This window comes from Varanus komodoensis, unplaced genomic scaffold (assembly GCF_004798865.1).
Source record: "Varanus komodoensis strain SLA01 unplaced genomic scaffold, ASM479886v1 scaffold87, whole genome shotgun sequence".
NCBI lineage: Eukaryota > Metazoa > Chordata > Lepidosauria > Squamata > Varanidae > Varanus > Varanus komodoensis.
In genome coordinates, this window is record NW_025336565.1 from 582,128 (window position 1) to 605,866 (window position 23,739).

Below are 23,739 nucleotides of genomic sequence, written 5' to 3' on the forward strand. Positions count from 1 at the left end.
CGCCTCGGCAGCACGGCAACTAAAGGGTCCGGAGGGACCCCGGGAGGGGAGGGGAGGGGAGCATCGGGCCGTGCACAAGCGGGGGCAGTATGGGCGCAGGAGCGGCACGTGCCGCCCCCGAGCCGGGAGAGGCTGCCGCGCACGCCCACCCCTCCTTCTCGCCCCCTGTTGAAATTCAGATGCGCAGCCGCCCAGGAAGCCGCCTCAATTATTCCAGGCACACCTGTCTCTGCTCACAGGCCACTGAGCGCCCAAACAAGAGAGGGGCTCGCCAGGCGACCCGGGAGGCGCGCCATTCCCAGGGACGTGGCTGGCCTTCTCGGCCGGCCCGCCCGCCCGCCCTTCAGGCAACGTCTGTGGGGGATCAGGCCTGGGCCGAGGGTGCAGGATTACCCCCCTCCCCGTATGGCCCTGAAGCGGTTCTGGGCACCGCGAGAGGGAACGGCTGGCCGCTCCTCCTGCGCTGAGCCCCCTGCCCGGATGCCCTCCTCCCGCTGCTGCGGCCACGTAGGAAAAGGGCCCGCACGGACCCCCGCCGGGCCCCGGCACGGCCACAGGGCAGCTGCCCAGAATCCCCAGCAGGAAGAGGGAGCACAGCCCGGCGTGGGCACCGCTCGGGGGGGGGTGCCCCTCCCGCGCCCCTCACCTTGATGTACTTGATGGTCTGCTTGGTCCGGTCGTACCAGAAGCCGTAGTCCAGCCAGAGGCGGAGCAGCTCCAGCGGCGGCTGGGAGCCGAACGTGTCCTTGGCCGGCATGTTGAGGTCGTCCATGAAGGTGACCATGCTCTTCCCGCCCAGGGGCACGTACACCCCCTTGGTGCGCTTCTCCACGCGGCTCTCAATGATGCTCTGGACGTTGTTCGAGGTGGTCTGCGGGGGCAGGGGTGCTGTGAGGGGGGCGCGGGAGGGCTGGCCGCGTGCAGCAAGCGGCTCTCCCCACACCCTGGGGGACCTGACCGCCAGCCAGGCTCCACCCCGGCTTCCCCGCGTCCGGGGCGGGGGGCCCGGCGGGGGCGTCACCTGCGCAGACATGTTGATGACCAGCACGGCCCACTTGGTGCCGTCGAGGGACTGCAGCACGCCCTGGGCCACCGAGGTCTTGCCCGTGCCCACCGGGCCCACCAGCAGCACCGGGTTCTGGTGGGAGATGAGGGCGGTGACGAGGTAGTTGTAGCGCACCGTGTCCACGGTGGGGACGACGATCTTGTAGAAGGGGGCGCTGGAAGGAGCAGGGGGTGAGTGGCCCGGCCTGCACAGGGCAGCAGGGGGCGGGCCGCGCCGCAGGGTCCGGGCGCCCGGCCCGCAGCCCCCACCCCCCGCTCCCTCCTGCAGGAGAACGCCGGGGCGTCCACCCCCAGGGCCGTGACGGGCCTGTTGGATGCGGCTGTCACCGCTCCGCGACGGACACCGGCCTAAATGCATGAAGACATCCGACACGGGACGCGATTCGCGCGGCTGCCATCCCCGCCGGGGCCTGACAGCTTGGAAGGAAGCCACTGTTAATGAAGCCTTGTCCCTCTGCCCGGCTCCTGACGCGGGCGGCCAGCAGCCCGCGGCAGCTCGGGGACCACGTTCCGGTAATTTCAGGCCACTGATCGGATTAGGGAGTGAGGGGAGGTGGGGTGGGGAATGAATCTGAGCCCTTGGCTCAAGGAACAACCCAGTGGTGTGAATCGATGGCACCAAGAAACGAGGCTGCTTGGTGCCAGGAAGGAAATGGAGATGGGCCGGGGCGGAGGCCCCCCAGGGGTGAGAAAGCATGTGCCCCCCAATGGCTCACAGGCTTCAACCAATATCTGCCCCCCCCCCCGCCAAACTTGTTCCGTTGCCTTTCAGAGCCATCTCAGCATCGCAGTGGCCCTAAGCAGGTCTCAGGCCAGAAAGTTGCACAGACGAACTGCATTGTGTGAGAAGATCCCCCTCTGATCTGCCCCAGAGCTGCTCCCCGCCACCCACGTCCGAGCCGCCTTTGGGACACGACCACAGGAGGAAGAAGGTGCGACTTTTGGGGGAGCCAGGCCCGCTTCCCGCCCTGCTCCCCAGCTCAGGCTGGCGGAGGGGCCACGGCTGCCTCTTGGGCCAACTCACTTGGGTGGGTATCTCCACATCTTGGGGAGCATGTCCTCAAAAGAAGCCCACTGCTTCCGCTTGGGGTCCACGTAGTACTCATAGACTGTGTCCTGGGCAGGAGGGAGGGAGGGAAGGTCGTGTCGGTCGCGCTGCCTTAGTTCCACCGAAGCCCACGGGGCAGAGGGGCAGGAGTCTGGCCCTCCAGGCCAACACTGATGGGATCCCCAAAGGTTCAGGGAGGCTCCCAGGAGGCGCTGGGGACCCAGCCTGGGCACTGCCCATAGCCCCCAGCGAAGGCACAGCCGAGATGCCAGATAGCAGAAGGGGCTGGAACTCGTGCTGGTCCTGGGCAAGGGGCTGCAGGCGGAACTGGAGCAGGACCGCAGCCTCCCAAGGATGGGAGAGGAAGCCGGAGATGGGCAGAAACACCACAGAAGGGGCAATGCCCTTCCGGCCTCATTAGCACTCTGGTGCTCGGACCCACTGAAAATCCCCTTCCCCTTCTCCTTCTCACACGGCCCCACTCTTTCCAGATGCCCGACTTCCTGCTTGTTTTTCACCCCGCTTTGTTCTGCCCGACACGGCATCGCCAGGACTGTGGGATCCAGCCCAAGGGCGGGCAAAAGGGAGTGCCCCAGATGGGTTGGGCTTCAACCCCCAGAAGCTCCTGCCAGCGTGAGGGATGCTGGGAGCCGTACTCCAAAACATCTGGAAATCGCTTTCCTAGACTAGCCCTGCAAGGCAGAAACGGTCAACAAACCTTGTTGGGGAAGGAGCCCTCCATCTCTCGAAGGAAGCTGTCGATTTTCTTACGGCCCTCCTCATCCACGGCGGCACACAGCGACCAGATCAGGCTGAAGATAAAGTACATCTCCACCACGGTCAAGTAGTTCTCGCTGTCTGCGGGATTCAGCTGCACAGGGAAGGAACAGGGTCTGGCCCTGAGCCGTGCTCGGTTCCCCGGGGAGTTCTTTCTGGGGGATCATTCCAGCCGCTGGGAAGGGATGAATCCAGGGGAATCGGGGCAGGCCAAGGGCATGAAAGGCTTCTCTTCCAGCACTGAGCCTGGCCCTACGTGGAGTGAGCCTGACGCGTCACCTTTGCTAAGCTGGAGCGGCACGGGCCCGCAGCCGGATGGGAGACCACCTGTGCGGGCGGAGCAGGCCCCTTCCCGCTCGACCTCGCATCCGCTCTAGAATCTGATAGACTCAGAGAGACACGGGGAAAGAGAAAAACGTTCTTGACTGGTGCGCCTTATTTTATGTCTCGGCATGAGAAAGCACAGCAGGGGAAGGCTGGGCAGGCCGAGAGCTCGTTTCAAAGTACTGGGCAGCATGTAACGCACGTCTGTCCGTGACCCCGGACAGCACGGTAGGGCTGCCTGTCAGGGCGGCATGGTGAGAGCTCGGGGTGATGCCCCCCAGAATATCCTGCAGAGTCCGGAAGCCGGGCCTGCCCGCCACCTACCCCGTTCTCTGAGGAAGCCAAGGATGAGAACAGCTTGCACAGAGCCACGATACCGCTGTATTCGGGGATAGGGACCAGCTCTTGGCAGTTCTCTTTCTTGAAGGTCAGGATCTTGTTGGTGAATTTGTCAAACATGCGCTGCAGGGTTTCCGCTTCAACCTGAGAAGGAGCAGAGCATGAAAGCTTGCGTGCCGGCTCAGAGCAGAGCTGGGCGACCGAGGGGCGTCCGTCTGATCTCCTCCCTGGCCATTTGAACCCCCACCTGCCCAACCCCTTCCTCCTCCTACACAACCTGTCCTCCGAGTTCCTCTCTTGCCCTGTTTCAGGGCTCCTACAACCCCGACCCGCCCCTCAAAGCCCTTCAAGACGTCCTTATGCCTCTCAGCCCTCGCGCGAGACTGTCAGGATCCGTCCTGCCGTCGCTCCCTCAGGCCGTGCCCATGAAGGACGGAGCAGCGGAGCTATGCCAGGAGAGAAATCAGCAGGCAGGCAGGGAGAGCTGCCTGATCCAGCCACCCTCCGGAGGGGCTCCCCTCTCTACTGCCCCAGAACTGCACCGGCCGCAGATCCGGCTCTTCTCCGCAAGCACCTTTGGGCGTTTCTCAATCCAGGAGGAGACGCAGGGCTTCCAGCCCAGGTCGCTGTAGTCCGTGTACACCATCCCGCACCGGGAGACGGTCGCAGGGGAAGCCACTGCCAGGTTCTCCACCTCAAAGAGCAGCGAGACCTGGAGCGAGGGGGCAGCACAGGCGGCCGGTCAGACCTGAGGGAGCGCCTGCCGGGGGCGGCGCCACTTGCGTGAGCCGCACATCTCGCTCACCTGCTCGGGCATGGCGATCCTCTCGCCGTTGATCAGGGTGAGCACCTTGTTGTCATCCATGACCGAGTTCATGCTCTCGATCCACAGCGTGTCCACGGGGCCGTCAAAAAGGATCCACTTCTCATCGGGCTTCTCATCTATGCAGGGCAGGGCGGGTGGGTGGGTGGGGAGAGCCCTGCTGGATCCCCGCTGGACCCCAAGCTTCTGGGACTAATTCAGCTCCCCAACACCAGCATAGAGGTACAGAGGAAAAGCATGGGAGAAGCTCGGGAGTCAGCGCTGATCTTTTAAGATGCTTCTGCCTCAATGAGAACTAGAAGCATTACGTGCCAAACGCGGGGGAGTGCAGGCATCTGAGAGGCGAGGGCTGCCCGAAGCCCCGCGTGCAGCCTGCCAGGAGGGCCGGGGAGGGCAAAGGGGGGCTCGGCCCACGCAGCACCACCCACAGAAGAGAAGCACTCAGCCCTGGCCCCGCCGCGGCCGCCATGCTCGGGGGCTCACACGCGCCCGCTGGGGCCCGGCAGGCACAGGCAGCTCAGAAGAGCAGCTGCAAGTCTCTTCCAGGGCTGCTCCGAAGAGGCTGGCTGGCTCCAGCACACCGAGTGCCAGCTCGCTCGGTGGAGAGTGACTGGCAGCGGAGGCTGGCACCTGGCACGGCCAAGACGGGCCTCCCGGAGGGTAAATACCTGCGCAGGCTTCACGCATGACGGAGGCCAAAATGCCTCCGCAGCGTTCGCAGGCGGTGGCGCCGCACCTGCCAGACAGCTCTGTGAGGCGAAGGGCTTTGGAGCGGGGGGCTGGAACGGGGGGCCAGATGAGAGGCCCACGAGGCACCACGGCCGGGCATCAGGCTGACACGGCGGGCCCAAACCCCCTGTCCAGCCCCCAAAGTGCCCCCATCCAGGGGCTTGGGGAGCGAAGCGGGGCTGCCCTCGTGGCCCTGCCGGCCAGTTCTGGCCCCTCCGTGGAGCCAGGTGGCCCAGCGGCTGCAGCTTCAACAGGGCACCGGAAGGGATCCGACCTGCTGTCCCCGAAGCAGCCCGGCCCCACTCCTGCCTTTTCGCCCCTCACCCGCCCCCACCAGCTTTTCCCCTTGGGGGATTCCAGCGGCCCGCTGGCATGGAGAAGTGCTCGCCTCCCTCTGCCCACACGCCGCCAGGCCCCGTCCTCAATTATCATAGAGATGGGGGTCAGGGGAGGGCCTCCGCACCCCCCCCACATTTCCTCCAAACTGCAGTGCCCGCCCCGTGGGCCCTGGAAGAGCGGCGCCTGCAGGGGGCCACCTGCCCGCGTGCAGAGATCCGCCTGCGCCCCTTGGAGGGGGCCATCCGCTGCCGGCATGGGGCAGCAACCCGGCCCTTCAGGGCAAGCCCCTGCAGGGCAGCAGCCTCCAGAGCCTGAGCCCCGCGCCCCACGGCGGGCGAGCCTTGCGCCCGTTGCTGCATGGGGCAAACACGCTCCAGAGGAGAAAGCACCCCAGGTGAGGCGGCAAGGAGGAAGAACGGCACAGGCCGGCCCGAGGCAGAAAGGAGGGGCGGGAGCTGCGGCAGGCCCAGGCCGGGCCCCGTGCCACCCCCATTCAGCCGTGCCCCAAGGGGTGGGCTTTATGCTGTCCATCTTTCAGCCCCAGCCTGGCGGCAAGCGGCCTCGCACCCAGGGCCCCAGCAGCCTCTGCCCAGGCTCGCTGGCGCCACCTCCAGGCTGGGCTGCGAGAGGCCTCTGCCCACCCCAGCCCAAAAGCACGAGCCCCTGGCCCCGACCGACGCTGCTGCAAGGGCCTCGCTCTGTGTTGCCTGGGATGCGCGAGGTGCCACCGGGCAGAGTGGCACCGTGCCCCCTCCCGGGCACCCAGAGCCCTTCTGAAACCGGCCCAACAGCGAGGCCGCCTACCTGCGCAGGCCGCCCGCATGACGCTCGACAGGATCCCGTCCGACCACTCGCTGGTGTTGAGGTCGTACTCTCCGTACAGCTCGCCCAGGGAAACAGCCTTGGGGTTCAGGGGGTACTCCTGCGAGCAGGCGTGCCGGCGGGCGGAGGGAGGGGAGGCGGCAGTCAGAAGCCGCGGTGGAGGGAGCCCCGGCCCCTGCCCTTGGGGGCTCCGCTGCCGGAGCAGCCACCAGCCGGGGGACGGGGCAGTGGTGCAGCAGCCCCGCTCCGTGGCCGGCGGGGTCGGACTACCAGGCTACACTCGCCTCCCGGCCAAGGCAAGAAGGCGGGCCTGCCCTCGGCCAAACGCCGTGCCGCCCCGGCGTGGCCCCGGAGCCCCCGGAGGCGGGGGCAGGCGGAGGGCCCGAGGGAAGGGGCCGCCGGCGCCCGCGACTCACCCGGACCAGGTTGGCGGAGGGATCCCCGCCCCGGTGCAGGCTGCAGAGGGTGGCCTGCAGGGCGCGCCAGGCGACCGTCTTGCCACTGCCGGTGTTGCCCACGATCATGGAGGAGTGGCGCGAGTTCTTGGTCTCGTACAGCTGGATCACCTTGGTGGTGGTGAAGGGGATGGGCTGCAGCCCCATCTCGCGCAGCTCTCCCTCCAGCACCTCCTTCAGCTGCGGGGGAAGCGGGCCTCCTGAGGCTGGGCCGCCTCGTCCCCCTCCCCACACGGGGGGCCGCGGCCCGGCCCGGAGCTGCCGGGGAGCGTCCCGGGGAGCGGCCCCGCGAGGGAGCAACACCGAGCCCCGGGCAAGCCCGGCGGGGAGGGCCGGGGAGGGCCGACCTTGCCGTAGTCGATGGCGGGGCACTCGATGCCCGGGAAGAGGTCCTGGATGATGGCGCTGAACAGCGGCACGTCGTTGGAGGTCAGCTTGGCGATGTTCATGTCCTTCATGGCCATCAGCAGCACCTGGGGGCGAAAAGCGGGGGGGTCGTTCGGAGGACACGTGGGGAAGGGGGGCGAGGGCCCCCGCCCCCCGGAGGATCCGAGTGGGGCCCACCGTGGCGTCCCACCAGCCGCGTGCCACAAGGCCGCTGGCGGGAGGGCCGGAGACGCAGCCGCCTGCCCCACCCCCGGCTGGGAAGCCCGGCCACTTCCGCGCCCCGCCAGCTCCGCGGGGGGCGGGCCAGGGGGTCCGGGCGTGCCGGCGGCGAGGGGCTCACCTCCTCGTCGGCGAGGTCCGGCCGCACGCGGCGCTTCTTCCCGGCGTAACGGAGCAGGGAGGTGAGGGCCCGCAGGCCGAAGTCGTAGTGGTCCTGCTTGGACAGCTGCTGCACGGCCAGGCAGTACAGGGTGTACACCTTCTTGGCCAGGACCTGGAGGACAGGGACCATCCGTGGGGCTCGCCCGGCCCCTCCGCAACGCACCCCGCCCACGGCACCCCCCGGGCCGCACGGCCGCCCAAACCTTGCAATTGTTGAAGCCCTCGCCGAAGAGGATGATTTCGGCGATCAGCGTGGAGTCGGGCACGACCATGGAGATGGGCCGGAACATCGACTTCAGGTTGTCGGGCAGCTCCGTGCGGCCGGCGTAACCTGCCGGGCGGGGCACACCGGAGCTGAGCGCCGGGAGGGGGGCGCGGCGATGCCCCCCGCCACGAGCGGTGCCGCCGCCGCAGCCCACCTGGGTTCATGGTGATGAAGATGCCGCAGGACCACACCAGGTTGATCTCGTGGCCCTCGAAGGCGAAGCGCGTCATGTGGGCGGCCAGGGCCGAGAGGATGGAGAGGATCTGCTGCGCCACCACTGACAGCACCTCGATGTTGATGCGGTTGAACTCGTCGAAGCAGCCCCAGGCGCCCGTCTGAGGGCAAAGCCACAGGCGTGGGGCACGGGCGGCGGGCAGGCCGAGCGGCGCTCCGGCAGCCGCGGGCTCGGGGCCCCCCGCCCGCCCGCCCGCCCGCCCACTGGGGCCCCTCACCTGCGCCAGGCCAGAGTACATGCGCCCCATGGACTTGTAGTCCAGGCCCTCGGAGCAGTTCACCACGATCACGTACATGCCCAGCGCCTTGCCCAGGTCCTTCACTGTCTCGGTCTTGCCCGTGCCTGCGGGGCCCTTGGGGGAGCCGCCCCGGTGCAGGTGCAGGGCCGTGGTCAGCGTCATGTAGCACCTGCGGAGGGAAGGGGGACCCACGCCTCGCACCCTCTCCCCGGCGACGTGCCCGCCGGGGCAGGGAGAGTTGGGAAGACGCTGCGGGCGTCCCCCTGGCCCCTCGTATTCCTCCGTGCCCCCTTCCTCTCCCCAGACTCCCTCCGTCTTCCCAGCCGATTCCTCTGCCGGCCAGTCCAGGCAGATCGCGATGGCACGCGTGGTGCCCGTCACCCAGGTCCTCCCGTGCACGCCCCTCGTCAGCCTGCGCAGCCCCCGTGGCTGCCGGCTGGGAGGTACCTGTCCGTGAGGGGAGTGATGACCAGGCGCCCCGAGTTCCCCAGGTACTCATAGCCGTACGCAAACTGGGTGTTGGTCTGCCGAATCACACAGTCGTCCAGGTCCTGCAGGGAGAGCCGGCGAGGCCACGGATAGTGGCCCCTTCTCAGTGGGCCCTCCGTGGCCCAGGACAGCCCCTTCCCCACGGGGTGGGTGGGGGGATGCTAAACCCAGGAGAGCAGTGCCGCGGGAGCACGAGGTGGCAAACTGGGGGGGGGGGGCACCCGCCACTTGCCGGTTTCTGCACAAGCACACGCCGAGGAAAGTGGAGGGGCTGGGAAGTGTCCCACCCGGGGGCCTGAGCCCCCGGGCTCAACCGCCTTCTCTCCCGCAAGCCCGGCTGGCAGGGCTCCGGGCCTCTCCAGGCTGCCGCACCAGCCCGCCCACTGACCTCCGCCTACCGGGCCTTAAAAGCCGCACAGGCAGCGTCTCCCCCGTCGAAGCAGCTGCTTCCTAGCTGCAGATCGAGCCCTGGCCCGGGACCCTGGCAGATGGCCAGCGCCCCAGCCCCTGGCATGCCCCACCTCTGCAGCCACCCGGGCTCTTGTGCGCCCCTCGGCTCCGCTGCCCCTCATGCCCTCGCTTGCTGTCCTGGACCGCTGGGCCCCTGCTGGTTCCGGACCGGGACCCTGCTTGGCCCTGGAGCCCAGAAAGCGGGGCCTCACCAAAGCGAGGGGTGGCCACAGCGGAAGGGGAGCCGGCGGCCCCCGGCCCCCGTGGCCAACCCAGCCTTCGCAAGGGCCTGCCCGCCAGGTGCGCCCAGGGGCGCGAGGGAGATGCTCCGGCCCAGGCTCACCCCGTGGCCAGCCGTGACACTCCTGCGGTGTCAGGCCCCAAACCGCAGCACGCGGAGGGCGGTGGTGGAGGCGAGGAGGGGCGCCGGGCCCAGTCTGGCCAGCAGCGGGCAGCGCAGGAGCTCGTGGCCGCCTCGGGCGCCCGCCCGCCCGCCCACACCCCGACACGCGCCCAGGCCGGCCCGGCTGGCCGGTCCCCGCGCAGCACGGGCTCCCCACCTTCTCCCAGTAGAGCCGCAGCTGGCTGAGCCACTCAAAGGACGTCACGTCGATCAGGCCGCTCTTGTAGAGCCTTTCGATCACATCCCGGGCGTGGACTTCCACGGTCACCAGTGCCACGATCTTCAGCCGCATGATCTTGGTCAGGTTGCCCCGGATGGCCTCCGAGTACTTGTTGAGCATGGACACCTGCCCGGGGGAGGGAGGCCTGCGCGTGACGGAGCCGTCGGCCAGCAGGGAGCATCAGAGCGCCGCGTCCCGAGGCAGCCCACCTCCGAACAGGCTTCTGGGCGCAGGAGGAGGAGGAGGAGGAAGGCCGCCGGCCCCCTGTCCTGCACGCGGCCTTCCCAGAGGTGCCCGAGCAGCTTCTACCGCAGGTGGATGCTGGTCTGGACGGATCCGGGCCCCCCAACCCTCCCGAGCACGACCTGAGCAAGTCTGGGCTCCCCACTTTGTGGACGACAAAGAGCCGGGTTGGGGGGGTGGGGCAGCTGGACCGCGTGTGCCGGGACTCGGCTGCCCCTGCAGCCACGCAGGCAGAAGGGCAAGGGCCGGGGAAGCGCCTGGAGAGCCAGCCGCCGGCCCTCACCTGCCTCTTCTTCATGGCCTTGAGGTACTTCTTGTCCCCGCGTTCCTTGCACGTGGCCAGGCACTTGCCCACGTCTGCCGTCCACTGGATCTGGCTTGCCGTGATCACCATCTGCGAGGCAAGGCGAGGCGGGGAGAGAGTGAGGGAGAGGGCGAGGAGAGGTGTGGGTGCGTGTGGCCTCCAAGCACACCTTTACCCTGAATTCCTCAGCACAGAGCCGCTCCCCCCTCCCCCCCCCCGGCTCTCCCCGTTCTCTGGGGCTCCGGCCAGAAAAGGGCTCTGCGTGGGGCAAGGGAGATGCCCGGCTCGGGGGGCCAAGTCCTCAGCGGCCTCTCCGCCCTCCCCTTGGGGGACACGGTTCACCATCCCACGTGCCAGACAGGGCCGCATGCTGCGTGAGCGCACAGGGTCCACGGGCCGGGGTGCCCCCACCGCCGCTCACCTGGCCGGGCCACTCCTTCACCCACTTGTCCCGCTTGCCCAGCATCTTCTTCAGGGCCAGCCGGCAGCTCCGCAGCACCTCGCGCAGCGTCCAGCGCATGGCCCGCTCCACGTCACACAGCCAGTCCTGCGGCACAGCGGCGCCGGGTGAGCCCCGGCCCCCCGCCTCGGGGGCAGGGCAGCGGGGGCCGCGCCAGGGGCGGGGGGTGGGCGGAGGCTCTCGGGGCCCCGGGGGAGGGGAGGGCTGGGAGGGGGGCACGCCGGAGCACCCCGACCTGCTCCCTGGCCTGCCTGCGCCCGGCGGCCACCGCTGCGGACCGGTAGGGCCGCGCGACACACAGTGAGCGGCAGGGACATTGGCGAGGGGGCGGCGGGAGGAGCGGGGGATCGGGTGCCTGGCCCCCCACGGAGACCTGGGCTGGGCGGCCGATGCTGCCACCGGGCTCGGCCTGCCCCCCCGGGCCACAGCCGCACCCCCAGCCAGGCGGCGCAGGCGTGGCGGCCCTTGCTGGGCGCGTGGCCGGCCTGGCCCTCGCCACCGGTGCCTGCGGTGCTCGGAGCAGGCCGGCCCGGGGCCCGGGGCCCGGAATGGGGCCGGGGCCGGGCAGGTGCCGAGGAGGGCGGGCCACTCACCTCCACCGGCCCTTCCAGCAGCACGGCGTGCGTGAAGTCCACGTACTCGCCGTCCAGGGAGTACATGCCCAGGGCTTCGGACCGGCTGGTCGTGCCAATCTGAGGCCAGAGAGAGGGTGAGGCCGGCCCGCCACGGGCTTCCCCCACGTCGCCGGCCGCGTGCCCGCCCAGGGAACCCGCAGCACGGGGGGCGCTCGGCCCGCCCACTGAGCCCGGGGCTGGCAGCGGAAGGGGGGAGGCCCGGAAGGCGCCCAGGGGCACGCGGGGGACGGGGCGGGAGCAGGGTGGGGCGGGGCGGACCTTCTGGATCTTGAGGGACTTGATGTTGTCGAAGCACTTCTTGAGGTGGGGCTGGATGGCCTCCGGGTTGCGCGACTGGCCCAAGATCTCCAGCAGGTCGTCGTTGGACAGGAAGTAGAAGCGGGGAAACATGTGCCGCTTGGTCTCCAGGTACATGTCGAGGGACTTCTGGATCTCCTCCAGCACGCCGTTCATCTCCACCAGCTTGTCCAGCAGCCCTGCAGGAGGCGCAGAACAGTCGCAGGCGGCCCCGGCCCCCCGCCCCCCCGCCCGTGGGTCCTGATCGCTCCCAGGCACGGTCCCCGCGTCCTCCCTTGTCCGGCACTGGACCCCCGGGGAGTCCCGCGGCCCCCAACGGCCGAGCTCCCTGTGGCGCGGCCCCGTGCCAGGGCCCCTCCAAGCCGGGCTCGGCCGCTCTGGCTGGCAGCGGCGCCACAGGCTCTCCGGGGAGGGCCCTTCCCGGCACCCGGGCGGCCTTCAGCGACCGCGAAGACTTGGACGCCGTGCCTGCGCGGCATGGGCCGGGCGCGCCGAGCAACATGCCCGCCGGCACGCCCGGAAGGAGCGCAGCCACCTGGGTAGTGCGTGGCACGCAGGGCGTTGCTGTCCTTGACGAAGCGGTCCATGATGCTCTTCCAGCTGCTGTTGATCCTGTCGAAGGAGGCGGACTCGCCGGGCAGCTGCTTGCGGATGTCCTCGCCCAGGAAGATGTTCTGGCCAGAGGCGGGAAGAGGAAGACGGAGGGGAGGTTGCCGGGTTGCGAAGCAGAGGTGCCGCTCCTCTGAGCCAAGGGCCCCCCACGGCCGCCTCGCTTTCCCCACAGAAGCGACAGAGAGAACCTGGCTCCCCCCACACGGGGAGGAGGAACCCGCTGAGCGTCCCTCAAAAAGATGGCCGCGCTTTCTGCACGGGCAGGATTCCAACCCCACACCTGCCGGGCTCCCTGGGGACGATGGGCAATTTCCCTCTCTGCAGGATGCCTGGAGGGAAAGCATGTGGCTTTTTCTGCCCGGGAGAGAGGCTCTCTGCGGGAGCACGAAGCGAGCAGCCAGTCCTCTGCGGGGAGCCCCCTCCGTTCCCTTGGAGGATGGGCGGCTGGCCGCCCTCCGCGGCGATCCCCCCGCCCTGTCCTGCGAGCCCGCAGCACCCCTGGGAGCGTGTCCGCTGACGTGAGGGGAGGGGAGGAGCTGGGCGCCCCTCACCTCCAGGTACATCCACTGCCGCTGCACCGTCAGCACCATCTCGATCACCTCCAGGATGAGGGAGAGGCAGCGCTCCCAGAGGTCCACGTCCTTCTCGAAGGGCTTCACGAAGCGCGAGGCCTTCATGGTGGACAAGGCCACCTGGTTGTCATCCAGCGCCTGGAAAACGTCCTCGGTGCCCCTGCAGACAGAGGGGCGCTCAGGGGTGCAAGGAAAGTGGGGTTCTCTGTGCACCCCTGCACACACACGCACACACAGAAGACCTCTGAGAGCAAAGATAGGGGCCGGCGTGAGGAACCTGGAAGCAGCCCCACGTGCCACCCACAGGCCCCGAGACAGGGCGCTCTGCAGGAGAGGGAGGCTTTCCCTCCTGGGTTTGCGGACACCCAGCTTGCCGCCCTGCCTCCTGAGCACAGGCGAGGGACGCCCCAGGCTCACCTAGCGGAAAGGAAGAGTTGCCAGACTGAACTCTCCTCCAGGGTGGGCAGATCTGGGGGAGGCCTGGAGGGGGCCAAGCAGAACGCCGGTTGCAGAACCGCCCCTGGAGCACACGGGGAGATCTGCCCCTGCGCCGTTGCTCGGGGACCCAGGAATGCACCAGCCCTCTCAGAACCGCCACCACACTCTCCCTGCCAGATTCCGCCACAGGAAGCCCTGAAGAGAGGCTGTCTTGGAGCCCCCCGGACCTGCTGCAGGCTGCACTTCCACAGGGGAAGCCATCCGGAAAGCCAGGCCCGACAAAAGGCGACGAACAACTCAGGGTCATCACAAGCGTGCAAGTCACTCAGTTCCTGCATTCTGTTTTATGGGGAAAATGCACCCACCCCCTTCTGTTCCAGTCACGGCACGGAGGGCAGCAGGCAGCGCCCCGGCATTCACAAAAAGCACCCCAGTTAATAAAACAACAGCCCCACCGAGTGCATAATCGCACAACCATGCTTTTCCAAATCAGAACAAGAGCTGCCATAAAATCACCCACAAGACCACCAAAGGTCCCAACCAGCTGTGCCTCCACTGCCGGCCGGCCCATGGAACAGGCCACAGAGGGCAGGCAGGTCTGTCGCGGGCGAGGGGGTCCCAGGGCTTCCCTGCCTGGGCCCGGCCCCACCACGGCTTCCCACACTGCGGACAGAGGCCGGGAAGCCACTGAGGGCCACGGCGGCCCTTGCACCGCCCAGCCAGGCCCCCAGTGCGCCCAGCCGCTGCTCACAGGGAGTTCCACACGCACACAGCGCAGCGGCCCGGGCACCGAGCGGTCTGGCGCATGGGCTGCGAAGTCCAGGCCTGGCTCCCCAGCTCGGGCTTCGCTTGGCGAAAGGGCCGTGCTGCACGAGAGCAACCTCGTTTACCTAATTAGAGTCGTTATTGTTCCTGGGTCCCGAGAAAGATGGACAACGGACTGGACATGCAGCTGTGCTCAGCCTGGGACCCCACCTTATCAGACCAGTTAACGAGCTTACACTTAGTGTTATGATTAGCTTAACGAGCCTGTGCATTGCTGTATGCTTGGCTTAATTAGTGTAGGATACTGCAGCCTGTCAAGTTGACACGTGGAGTGGGAATATTTGGACTGGCCGGGATGGGAAGCCTCCCTGAGACACACTAACGGGAGGGGGAACTTTCGGCCAACGGAGTCCAGAGATGGGAACCGGCCTGTACGTTTCGCCTCGCTAACAGGTAAAGGGCCGGCCCCTCGCCCACGAGCCAGCTATGGGCGCCGGCCATTTCCCCTCCCGTCTGGCTCGGACACCACCACCCCCGAGGGGGCCCCGCCGACGGCCCACTCCAAGCGATTAGGGTCGCCCAGCCGCGCATCCGAAGCGGCTCACCGCTGAACCCCTCGCAAAGCTAGCTAGTACTTGGCCCGCTGCAGAGGTGACGACCGTTTCCCCCGTAAGTAGAGCTGAGCACTGCAGGCGGCTCCCCCGGAATCTCAAAGAACTCTTTCGGCCCCACGGCCACGCCGGGGCGCAAACCGAGCCGCACCTCCCCTGCAGCCCCGGCGGGCCTGGCACAGGGCCCGCGCCAGCTGCCCACCTGACTCGGTGGTGCCCCTTGTCCTTGTAGGGTATGATATCCAGAGTGGTCACGTCCCAGGTCCGGGAGATGTTCTCGAGGGCCTGAGGAGAAGGACGACGTGATGGGCCGGCGGGACTCCGACTGCCCCGCTCGACCCCCGTGGGCTCCACGAGCCCTGGGCGGGGTGCGACACGTCCCTCTGGGCCCTGCAAGGGGGGCCTGTCTGGCGTCTTCAGTGGGGCGGCCCAGGGGGCGAAGGGCAGGCGCTACCTGCTCGATGGCCAGCTCCTTGGTGGCCGAGGCAGAGATCTCCGCGACCTGCTCCACATGCTTGTCCAGGCCCAGCTCGACGATGTTTTCCAGCCTGAAATCCTCCGCATCCTGGTCAAATGTCCGGAGGACCAGATCCTTCACCTGGTCCCAGTGCCTGCGGGGACCCAGAGCATGCTGGTCCAAGGGGGTCCCAGGAGAGACAAGAGGAGCCCCCGCTGATGCCTCAGAAGACCCTCTGCGGGCTGCGGGTGAACCTCTCCTCCCAGCCCGACAAACCGCAGGACCGCCTCCGCCCCGCCTCCCTTGGCCAAGAGCCCGTTCCGGGCAAAGCAACCTCACCCGGGTCCAGAGAGCTGGCCCAGCCCCCGCCAGCAGCACCCCACTTCGCCTCGGGCGCCCCACCTGGCAAGGCAGTTGCAGAGCCACCGCAGCACGGACGCCCCCCCCCCGGCAGGCGTGACGGTGCCCACCTCTCCCGCAAGGCGGGGTTCCGGAGGTCCGTGACCAGGGGCATCGTCCGCTTGAACTGCTCGATCTTCAGCTTGGAGGTCTCGATGATCTCCCAGTTCCGATCCTCCGAAAACAGACGGCAGACGCCTGCTCAGCCGGGCAAAGCGGAAGGGGAGCCGCCTTCCGGCTCGGGCAGGTCAAACGCAGGGACCGATCGCCCGGCACGGTCCTCCTCTCAGGCGGGAAGGCGATCCCAGGGCTCCCGGGACAAGCCAGGTGGGGGCGCCGCTGGGTGCCCCGCCCTACCTTGAGCTCCTTGCTCAGCTTATTGAGCTTCCGGTACAGGGCGAAGGCCGTGCTCTCCATCACTTCCGTCCGCAGCGTCTTGAAGCTCCCCGTCTTCCACTCGTTCCAGTGGTCCTCCCACTCCTTCGAGATTTCCCACACTTGCTGGATGTAGTCCAGCTCCTGCCGGGCACAGCGGCGGCCGGTGACGGGAGGCCCCCCCTCGGGGCCAAGAGACCCGCCCCTCCCCCAGCGGCCCCGGCCGTGGGGCGCAGGGAGAGCGTCCCCACTGCCTCGCAGGGTCGACACGGGACGCCCCCTACCCTCTCCAGCTTCTGCAGGTCCTTCGAGGCAGGCTGGTCGATCTTGAAAATGCCCAGGTTGGAGCGGAGCGTGTTCTCCTCCTCCTTCAGGGTGGCCAGCAGCTGCCTCATGGCGGCAATCTGGCTCAGGGCGGCTTCGGCAGACAAGGTGCTGGTGAAGGGGCCTACCGGGGCAGGAACAGAGGCCCCGGTGAGCCCCGGCCTGCCTCCTCCTCCTCCTCCTCGCCGCTGGGCCGGCCCAGGCCGTCGTGGCTCAACAGCTGCATGGCTGGGGGCGTCTTGCCCGGCGGTGGGCACTCGCCTGCGGAGCACCAGCGCCAGGGCTGCCGAGTGTGGTGCAGCCGAGGCCTGGAGCCGGGGCGGGTGGGGGCAGAGAGGCCCGGCTACAGCCTGGCGGGGTGCGCAGTTCCTCGGAAGCGTGTCCCACCGAGATCAGAGGCTTCCTCCCCTGCAGCTACGGCCAGGCTTGTACCCTCATGCCGCGGATCGCGTCCAGGAGGAGAAGAGAAGCGACACAGCCTCCCCCCCCCCACCACTGGCCACCAGACGGTGGTGGGGCTGGATCTCCGTGCAGGGGGAAGCAGGGGCCTGGGCCGTCTTGCCCGCTGGGCAGGGAAGAGCGCCAGCCACCTCTGCTCCCAGGGCGGGCCGCACTCGGCTGCCCGTAGCTCCGGCCAGCAGGTGGGAGTGGGCAAAGCGCTCTTCTTGGCGTGCTTTCCAGGGCCGGGGGGCACCAACTCTTCGGATGAGGACTGGGAAGGCTGGGAAGTGGGGAGTGTGGAGACAGTGATGGCAGAGGAGGGAGAGGGCATCCCCAGGCCGCCATCTCCAGGTGCTCATGGAAGACGGCAGACCCTGGAAGCAAAGGGAGGGGGGAGGCCGGGCCGAGCCGGTCTTGTGCCGAATGCCATGGCCTGGCGCTGAGCCAGGAGGGGCGCAGCTCTGAGAAGGCTGGCCTCCCAGTTCTTCAAGCCCTCCCTGCTCCGGCACCGCGGTCGCCACACTCCTTGCTCCCAGTGCGAGGAGCTGGAGCCGCCCCGGCCCCGGAGGGCGAGCCAAGGGCAGCGGCCTGGTCCGATCCCGGCAGCAGGGAGCGGGGCGAGAGCGGCCTGGGCTGGCCGGCCGGCCGGCCACCCACCATTGGAGCCAAAGTCCTGCAGCAGGTTCTGGGCCTTCTTCTTGAAGTCATCCGCGCAGTGGATGAGCCCCGTCTTGAACTTCTCCTTGTGCTTCTTCAGCATGGCCTCGCTGTCCAGGAGGCACTGCTGGAAGGACAGCCACTCGGCGTTGAGCTCACCCAGCAGCTGCAGCACCTGCAACAGAGGAAGGGGAGCGTGGGGCCGCGGGGCGCAGGCCCCGGGGGCGAGGGGACGGCCGGCGCAGCCTCTCGCCGGGCAAGGACTCCCGGCCTCCTCGGGGTGGCCGCCCGGCACACCGGGGGGGCACCCGGGCTCTCCTCCGGGGGGCTCTCCGTGGCATCTCCCCTCTCGGCCACCCGGGCCTGGAGAGGTGCGTGCTCCCAGCGCGCTTCGGCACGACGGATGCCAATCCAATTTGCGCCCGCCTCGTGCCCTCATAAAAGGCATTTAACCGAACGCCGAGACTGCCTGCCTCGGTGGAAAAGGGGGGCGTTACGCTCAGGACCAGGCTAGCATGGAGGAGCCAGGCAGAGGTCGCGGCCTTGCTCGGGGCGGGGGGGGCGCGTCTGGGCGCCCTCCGCGGCCAGGGGCGTACCTCCTCCTCCACAGCCACCTCGTACTTCGCGAGGATGGCGAACTGCTCGTGGATGGGCGGGATCTGCCCCTCGATCTTGGGCAGCTCGTTCTGCAGCGTCTCGTGCAGCTGCAGGCTCCGGCCGAGCTCCTCCAGGGTCTGCGGGGGGCGGCTGACGCTGTGGGAGTAGGGGCCCTCCTTCAGCGGGGGGAGGCCGGCGCCCGAGGGCCCCCGTTCGGCCCCAGGCAGTGCCTCCCGCCCGCCGGGCCACCGCGAGGGCCCAGGACGGGCCGAGCCGCGACCCGGCTCGGGAGGAGGCGTCTCCTTGCGGCTCCGTCCGCGCCCGGCCCGGGGCCCGGCCCGGGGGCCCCGCACTCACCCGGCGGCGTTCTCCTGCAGGTAGGCGTGCAGCTCGCGCAGGCGGCTGCCGGCCATCTCGTTCAGCAGGCCGGTGAGCTTGCCCTGCCAGTCGCTGCAGTGCTGGACCACGGCCGCCTTCAGGTGGGAGCAGTCCAGCAGCACAAACTGGATGCTCAGCACCGTCTCCTCCTTCTGGACGTTGTTGGCCACCTCCATGTACCTGGGCACAGGCACCCCACGCCCCGTCAGCCGCTCCGCGCCGAAGGGAGCCTCCCGGCGGCGACCGCAGCCCGCCCCCCCCCACCTGGAGCCACCCCACTGCGCCTCCCCCGGGCTGCCTGGGGGTGCCGTCCAGCCCACGGGGGGGTGCAGGTCAGTGAGTGTCAGGGCACCATCTCCACGAGCCCCAGCGTGGTGAGCCGGAAGCCGCTGGGAGGCGCACACGCAGGGTCCAAATCAGCCGCGCCCCTCCGCCGGCCCCCATCCCAGGCCCCGACGTCCCCCCAGTGCAGCTGCTGGACCGTGCGCCCCTCCATGCCTGAGTGCTGCGGGCAACAGGGCCGGGAGCTGCCGAAATGCGGCGGACAGTCACCAAACTCCGGAGCAGCGGACACGCTGAGGTCGCAGCAATGACCCGCATGTACCGGAGTGTCACCTAGAATCCTAGAACAGCAGCGCTGGAAGGGGCCATGAAGGCCACCGGGTCCACCCTCTGCTGTCGCAGGACACCACGTCACACCAGCCCACTCAGAGGGCTGCCCGGTTTCCTTTGAACGTCTCCGGGGTGGGAGAGCCCCCCACCCCTTCGGGCAGCCGGCCCCACTGCCGTATTGCTCTGACGGTGAGGAAGCCTTTCCTGATGCCCAGCCTGAACCTGGGTTGTCACAACTTGCACTGATTATTCCGGGTCCTCCCAGCACCTACGTGGATGCGTCACGTTTCTGAATGAGTCACATTCTTCTAATCCTCACCCTCAGTTTGCTGCACCCCGAGAAGGGCATTACTTGACCCAGATCTAGAAGTCCCCCGATTAATCTGCTGCTTCAGGTTCGAGCCGAGTCAGCCGGAGGGCCGCCGAAGCATTCGGCATCCAGGGCAGCCCGTCTGGCCAAGCCCGGGCTGGGCCTCGAGGCCCTGGAAGCCCTCCTTCCACACGCCGGCACGATGCACACACAGCAAAACGGAGGCCTGCCACCCTCCGTCCTCTGAGCAGGCCAGCCGGTGTCCCACGGAGGAGGAGGAGGAGGGCCAGGTCCCCTCCAAGGGGCCTGCTAACTGAGATGTAGCTTTATTTCTGTCTCCCTGACTCATCGAAGCAGGGAAGGCCAGCAGGTGGAGAATTGTTCCAGCCCCAAGGGATCTTATTAAATCTTCCCGTTTCGTTAATTAATTCCCTGTCAATGGGTCACCGGAAACACAAAGCCAAACTTTATTAACAGGGAGACAAACAAAAAGAGCGGCGGCGGCGCAGTCCCAGAGAGACGAAGGGGACAATGGCAACCGCCGGGCCCTGGCAGAGACTGATCGGGCCGCGGCACCCTTCGCGTCCGCCCCTCGTTAGGGGTCCGCTCTTGCCTCCCCCTCACGCCGAGCCCATAAATTAGGTGTGTCAGGAACACCGAGTCAGCAGAGTGGGGAGGTGGGATGGAACGGCGCTGGGGGGGCGAGGGAGGGGCGCAGCCCCGGCTCGGGCACCGTGGCAGACGGCGGGTGAGGACAAACGTGGCAGGGCGGCCGGGGCTGATGGGCTCTCCTACTGACCTGCTGTGAAATGCGCCCCCGCCCCTGCCGCCCGCCTTCCGTGAGAGTCGGGGGCAGCAGGCGCTCGTGAGCCCCACCGGCGGAGGAAGTTCAAAGGGCGAGAGGCAGCCACGGAAGGGGCCCCACGGTGCCGCCTGCCCCAGGGACGCCCCTGGCCTGCCCGCGACCCCGGGATGCTGGGGGACCCTGCTCCGGCTGGGCAGCTCCCCAGCTCCCCCCCCCACAGCGGGCCGCAAGTGGCTGGCCCAGGCGCCCCCGGCCTGCCGGGCCCCTCTCGGATCCGCGAGCGGCGCGCTCCAGGGGTGGCGTGGCAGGGGAGCCGCGCACGTCGGAGTCTCGCTCCCCCTCCGAGGCACTCGACATGCTTGTTCAATGAATTATTAAGAGATTAAAGGATCAGGGATGGAATCCTTCTGCTTATCCTCTCCCATGTAGACACGGATTGCTCTTGGCCACGATGCCTCGTCCTGGGGACCAGCGCCGGATAACTGACTGGAGAGTGGGGAGGGGGGAGCTTGACCCGGCCTGCTGGGGGGCAACATGGCCCTTGCCGGCTCCCCCGCCTCGGCTCGGCAGAGGTGGAAAGGGCCTCTGCAAACCGGCCAGGAATCGAGGCAAAACGCACCCCTCATCCTCCCAGCCACATCCCCCCCCCCCCCCCCCCCGCCGCTCTCTCCAAGCTTCTTCCTCAGGCACTGGCCACACGGCCTCAGAGGACACTCATGGCCTTGGCTTCGCCAGGACCCTCCACGCGCCTCTGCTCAGTCCCACTGGCAAGCGCTCTGCACGTGCCCCGGGCTTGTTTTCCTCCCTGCTTCGCCTCTGCACCTGACCACGCAGCATCCTTCCCACCCATGTGCAGGCTGGCCGTCCAGTCCTGGAGTCGGCACCCCGTCCTGCCCCCCCGGCTCTCCTCCCCTGCTTCCGGCCGCTGAGCCACCCCTCCCTGGCCCCCTCAGTGCGCCTGCCCCTCCGAAGATGCCCCCTGGTTCCTTGGCTGGGCCTCCCTGGCTGCATTTTGCCGGCCACCACGTGTCCGGGCTTCCTCGCTGCTTTCCCCGCATGCTGAGGGCCAGGCAGAACACCCTCCGCTCAGGGACCGGCCCCACAGTGCCCACCAATGCGGCAAAGAAGGCATCCCGATCACCCCCGATGTGAGGAACCCTCCCGGGTGCTCCTGCAAGGGCCCCGGATCAAAGGCCCCTGCGGCCACACACGGAGGCCGCCCGCTCACGGGGAGAGGGCCTTCGGGGGGCCGCGCCCCCTCCGGGCATGCTCTCCCGCTCTCCAGCGAGGGCGGCCCTGCCAGGCAGGGTCTCCGAGGGAGGCCTGGGCTTCCGAGCCTATTTGCTTCCTCTCCCGCGGCAGCTGGATCTTGTTTACAAAGCTCTTAATGTGATGTCTCCAGGGGGAGAGCTGTACAAACATCCAACGTGCACTCAGACACTCGGTGTTTCTCTCCCCAGTTTGGGGTTTTTACAATCACTTTTGACATTTGCATGGAAACAGGTTTTCTCCTTCCTGCTGCTCATTCTCCCACAGCCATCGCTCAAGCTGCACCGAGCCCCAGCCTCCGCCGCAGAATGGGCAGGGCCGCTGCTGAGTGCCGCACAGCGGTGGCTCCTCCGCCGTCTGCCGCGTGCAGGGAAAGCGGAATGCCCTCGCCGGCAGAAGCCGCGGGGCCGAGGCGAGGGCCGGCTCTCTGCCCGCCTCCTCTCTCCCACAGTGCTTTGCTCCAGGCGGGAGCGCTCCCAAATCCGCTGCGGGGGGAGCACCGTGCGCCAACCGCAAACCGTGGCGGGCAGGACACGGGCCCTCCTGGCCACGTCCGCCCCACTGCCCACCCCCTTCAGCCAGCCGCACACGCTGCAACGGCGGAAACCGACGGCGGGACAGCCCTCCCTACCCTGGCCCCCTCCGACTCCCGGCATCCCCCAGCCAGCCAGGCTGGGGACGGCTGCTCCGGGACGAGGCCCTGCCGGCCCGCTGTCTTCGCCACGCAGACCGAGGCAATTGCGCAGGTCCCGTGGAAGGGGATCTGTGCCCAAACCCAGAGCGACGGCACCAAAGCACAGTGGCAGGGCCAGAGGTATGCCTCCTGGGATGGCACCGCCAGGGACCTGCTGCCACGCCTTGGCACATGGTCCTTGCCATTTACGTGGCACGCCAGCCCCCGGGAAGCCCACAGAGGCAACCGCCCCGCTGCTCCTCTCCAGTGGCCGTTTGCCGACTAGTCCTCAGCCACACCGGCACGCTCCCACTCACCGGGCCGTGTCCGCATCGAAGGAAGACACCAGCGGGTTGAGGTGCCGGTAGCGGTTGATAAAGGCGTCCTTGTTGACCTCCCAGATCTCGCGGTACACATCCCAGGTCTTCAGGTACGCCTGGAGGTGCGTTGCGTTGCTCTGCATGCCGCTGCTGATCTGCAGCTGGATTTTCTTTATCTCCTCATCCCGTTCTGCAGAAGGAGAAGCGAGCTCAGTGCCAGGACATCGCCGTGGCTCAGCGACAGCACCGCACCTTCCAGTGAGAATCCCTGATGGCGAGGCTCACCAGGAGAAGCCCACGGTCTCTAACAAACCCCCAAGAACCTGGATGTGAATTTGCCGATTCAGCTGTGCAACCTGTCACTAAAACTGCCCTCAGACTGCAGAGCTGAAAGATGGCCAACAAGCCCATTTTAAAAGAGAAGTCCAGGGGTTTCAGGAAATTACAGGGCACCCATACATTTGGGTGCTACCTTGGTGGAAGGAACGTGATCGAAAGGAACACGATCAAACCTGTAAAAGAACAAACCCTTGCTGAAGAAGGATCATCACAGCTTCTCCAAAGGAAAATCCCAGCTTCGGAGTCTGGGACTCAGACGGAACGTCCTTTTATGCATCATTAACGCGCCCATTCAAACGGCCCGTACCAGATACCGTGTCCAACAGCACCAACAGCTGCTAAGATGCTCAGGGAACCAAACTGCCACACTCTCTTGCTCCCTCATAGGTCGTTTCAGGGGTGGCAGAATCTGCTTCTCCTCCAGGGCCAGGCCTAAAGCCGACCGAAGGGGCTGCAGAAAACCCGTTCTGCCCAGGAGTGTCGCAGTTGGTCTGCGGCCACCTGCCCTGGCGTCTCGGCCGGGAAGGGAAGGTTGGCCGGCAGCCTGCAACTGCCCCCATCTGTCTTCAGAGTTCTGGGGAGGTTCTTTTGGGGCAGCCCAGGAACAGCTTCTTTCAGAAAGACTGGATCCACTTCCTCTCGCGAGGAGGCGCTGATCTCCTCCCGATCCCAGCTGGAAGCCCCCTCCTTTGTTGATGCACTGAGCCAAGATGGGCCGCAATTAAGCGAGCGGCGCCTGATGCACCTGCCCGAGCGCCTCGTGCGCGTCCTCAGGCCTCCGTGACGGAAGCTCATCCACAGAAATGGCAGCAGACGCTGCTCCCACCGACTCCACTGACGGCATCAACCTGCGTGGGAGGCCAGTGCCGTGCCAGAGGCAAGCAGCTCGGCCGTGAAAGCTGCTCAGAAAGGTGCAAGATGCCACAGCCTGCCCACGAGGCCTCCACTGCTCTTCCTCTTGGTCAGGGTGAGCTGATCTTCGCTCCCGAGAGGAATCAGTGCAAGCTGCAAGGATCTCTCTCCGGGCCACCAGAGAGGCCGGCACCTGCGCCTGGCT

At 67.7% G+C, this 23,739-nt stretch overlaps 1 protein-coding gene across 1 annotated transcript in view; it reads right to left on the bottom strand.

Annotated features, from left to right (window-relative positions):
- The window catches only part of DNAH2 (dynein axonemal heavy chain 2), a 73,455-nt gene that overhangs the window by 19,880 nt on the left and 29,836 nt on the right, over nt 1–23,739 (bottom strand). The window contains exons 17-47 of the mRNA XM_044417143.1: nt 22,341–22,533; nt 18,334–18,534; nt 17,976–18,132; nt 17,380–17,554; nt 16,242–16,405; nt 15,940–16,101; nt 15,654–15,757; nt 15,181–15,337; nt 14,929–15,011; nt 12,892–13,072; nt 12,264–12,402; nt 11,690–11,907; nt 11,390–11,488; nt 10,758–10,883; nt 10,316–10,426; nt 9,727–9,915; nt 8,675–8,778; nt 8,207–8,396; nt 7,909–8,089; nt 7,693–7,820; nt 7,449–7,601; nt 7,069–7,194; nt 6,683–6,901; nt 6,249–6,366; nt 4,359–4,495; nt 4,128–4,265; nt 3,539–3,697; nt 2,832–2,984; nt 2,090–2,181; nt 1,022–1,220; nt 647–871 (exon numbers count right to left, since the gene is read on the bottom strand). Coding sequence (XP_044273078.1) covers nt 647–871; nt 1,022–1,220; nt 2,090–2,181; nt 2,832–2,984; nt 3,539–3,697; nt 4,128–4,265; nt 4,359–4,495; nt 6,249–6,366; nt 6,683–6,901; nt 7,069–7,194; nt 7,449–7,601; nt 7,693–7,820; nt 7,909–8,089; nt 8,207–8,396; nt 8,675–8,778; nt 9,727–9,915; nt 10,316–10,426; nt 10,758–10,883; nt 11,390–11,488; nt 11,690–11,907; nt 12,264–12,402; nt 12,892–13,072; nt 14,929–15,011; nt 15,181–15,337; nt 15,654–15,757; nt 15,940–16,101; nt 16,242–16,405; nt 17,380–17,554; nt 17,976–18,132; nt 18,334–18,534; nt 22,341–22,533 — 4,781 coding nt within the window. The remainder of the gene's footprint in view (nt 1–646; nt 872–1,021; nt 1,221–2,089; nt 2,182–2,831; nt 2,985–3,538; nt 3,698–4,127; nt 4,266–4,358; nt 4,496–6,248; nt 6,367–6,682; nt 6,902–7,068; nt 7,195–7,448; nt 7,602–7,692; nt 7,821–7,908; nt 8,090–8,206; nt 8,397–8,674; nt 8,779–9,726; nt 9,916–10,315; nt 10,427–10,757; nt 10,884–11,389; nt 11,489–11,689; nt 11,908–12,263; nt 12,403–12,891; nt 13,073–14,928; nt 15,012–15,180; nt 15,338–15,653; nt 15,758–15,939; nt 16,102–16,241; nt 16,406–17,379; nt 17,555–17,975; nt 18,133–18,333; nt 18,535–22,340; nt 22,534–23,739) is intronic.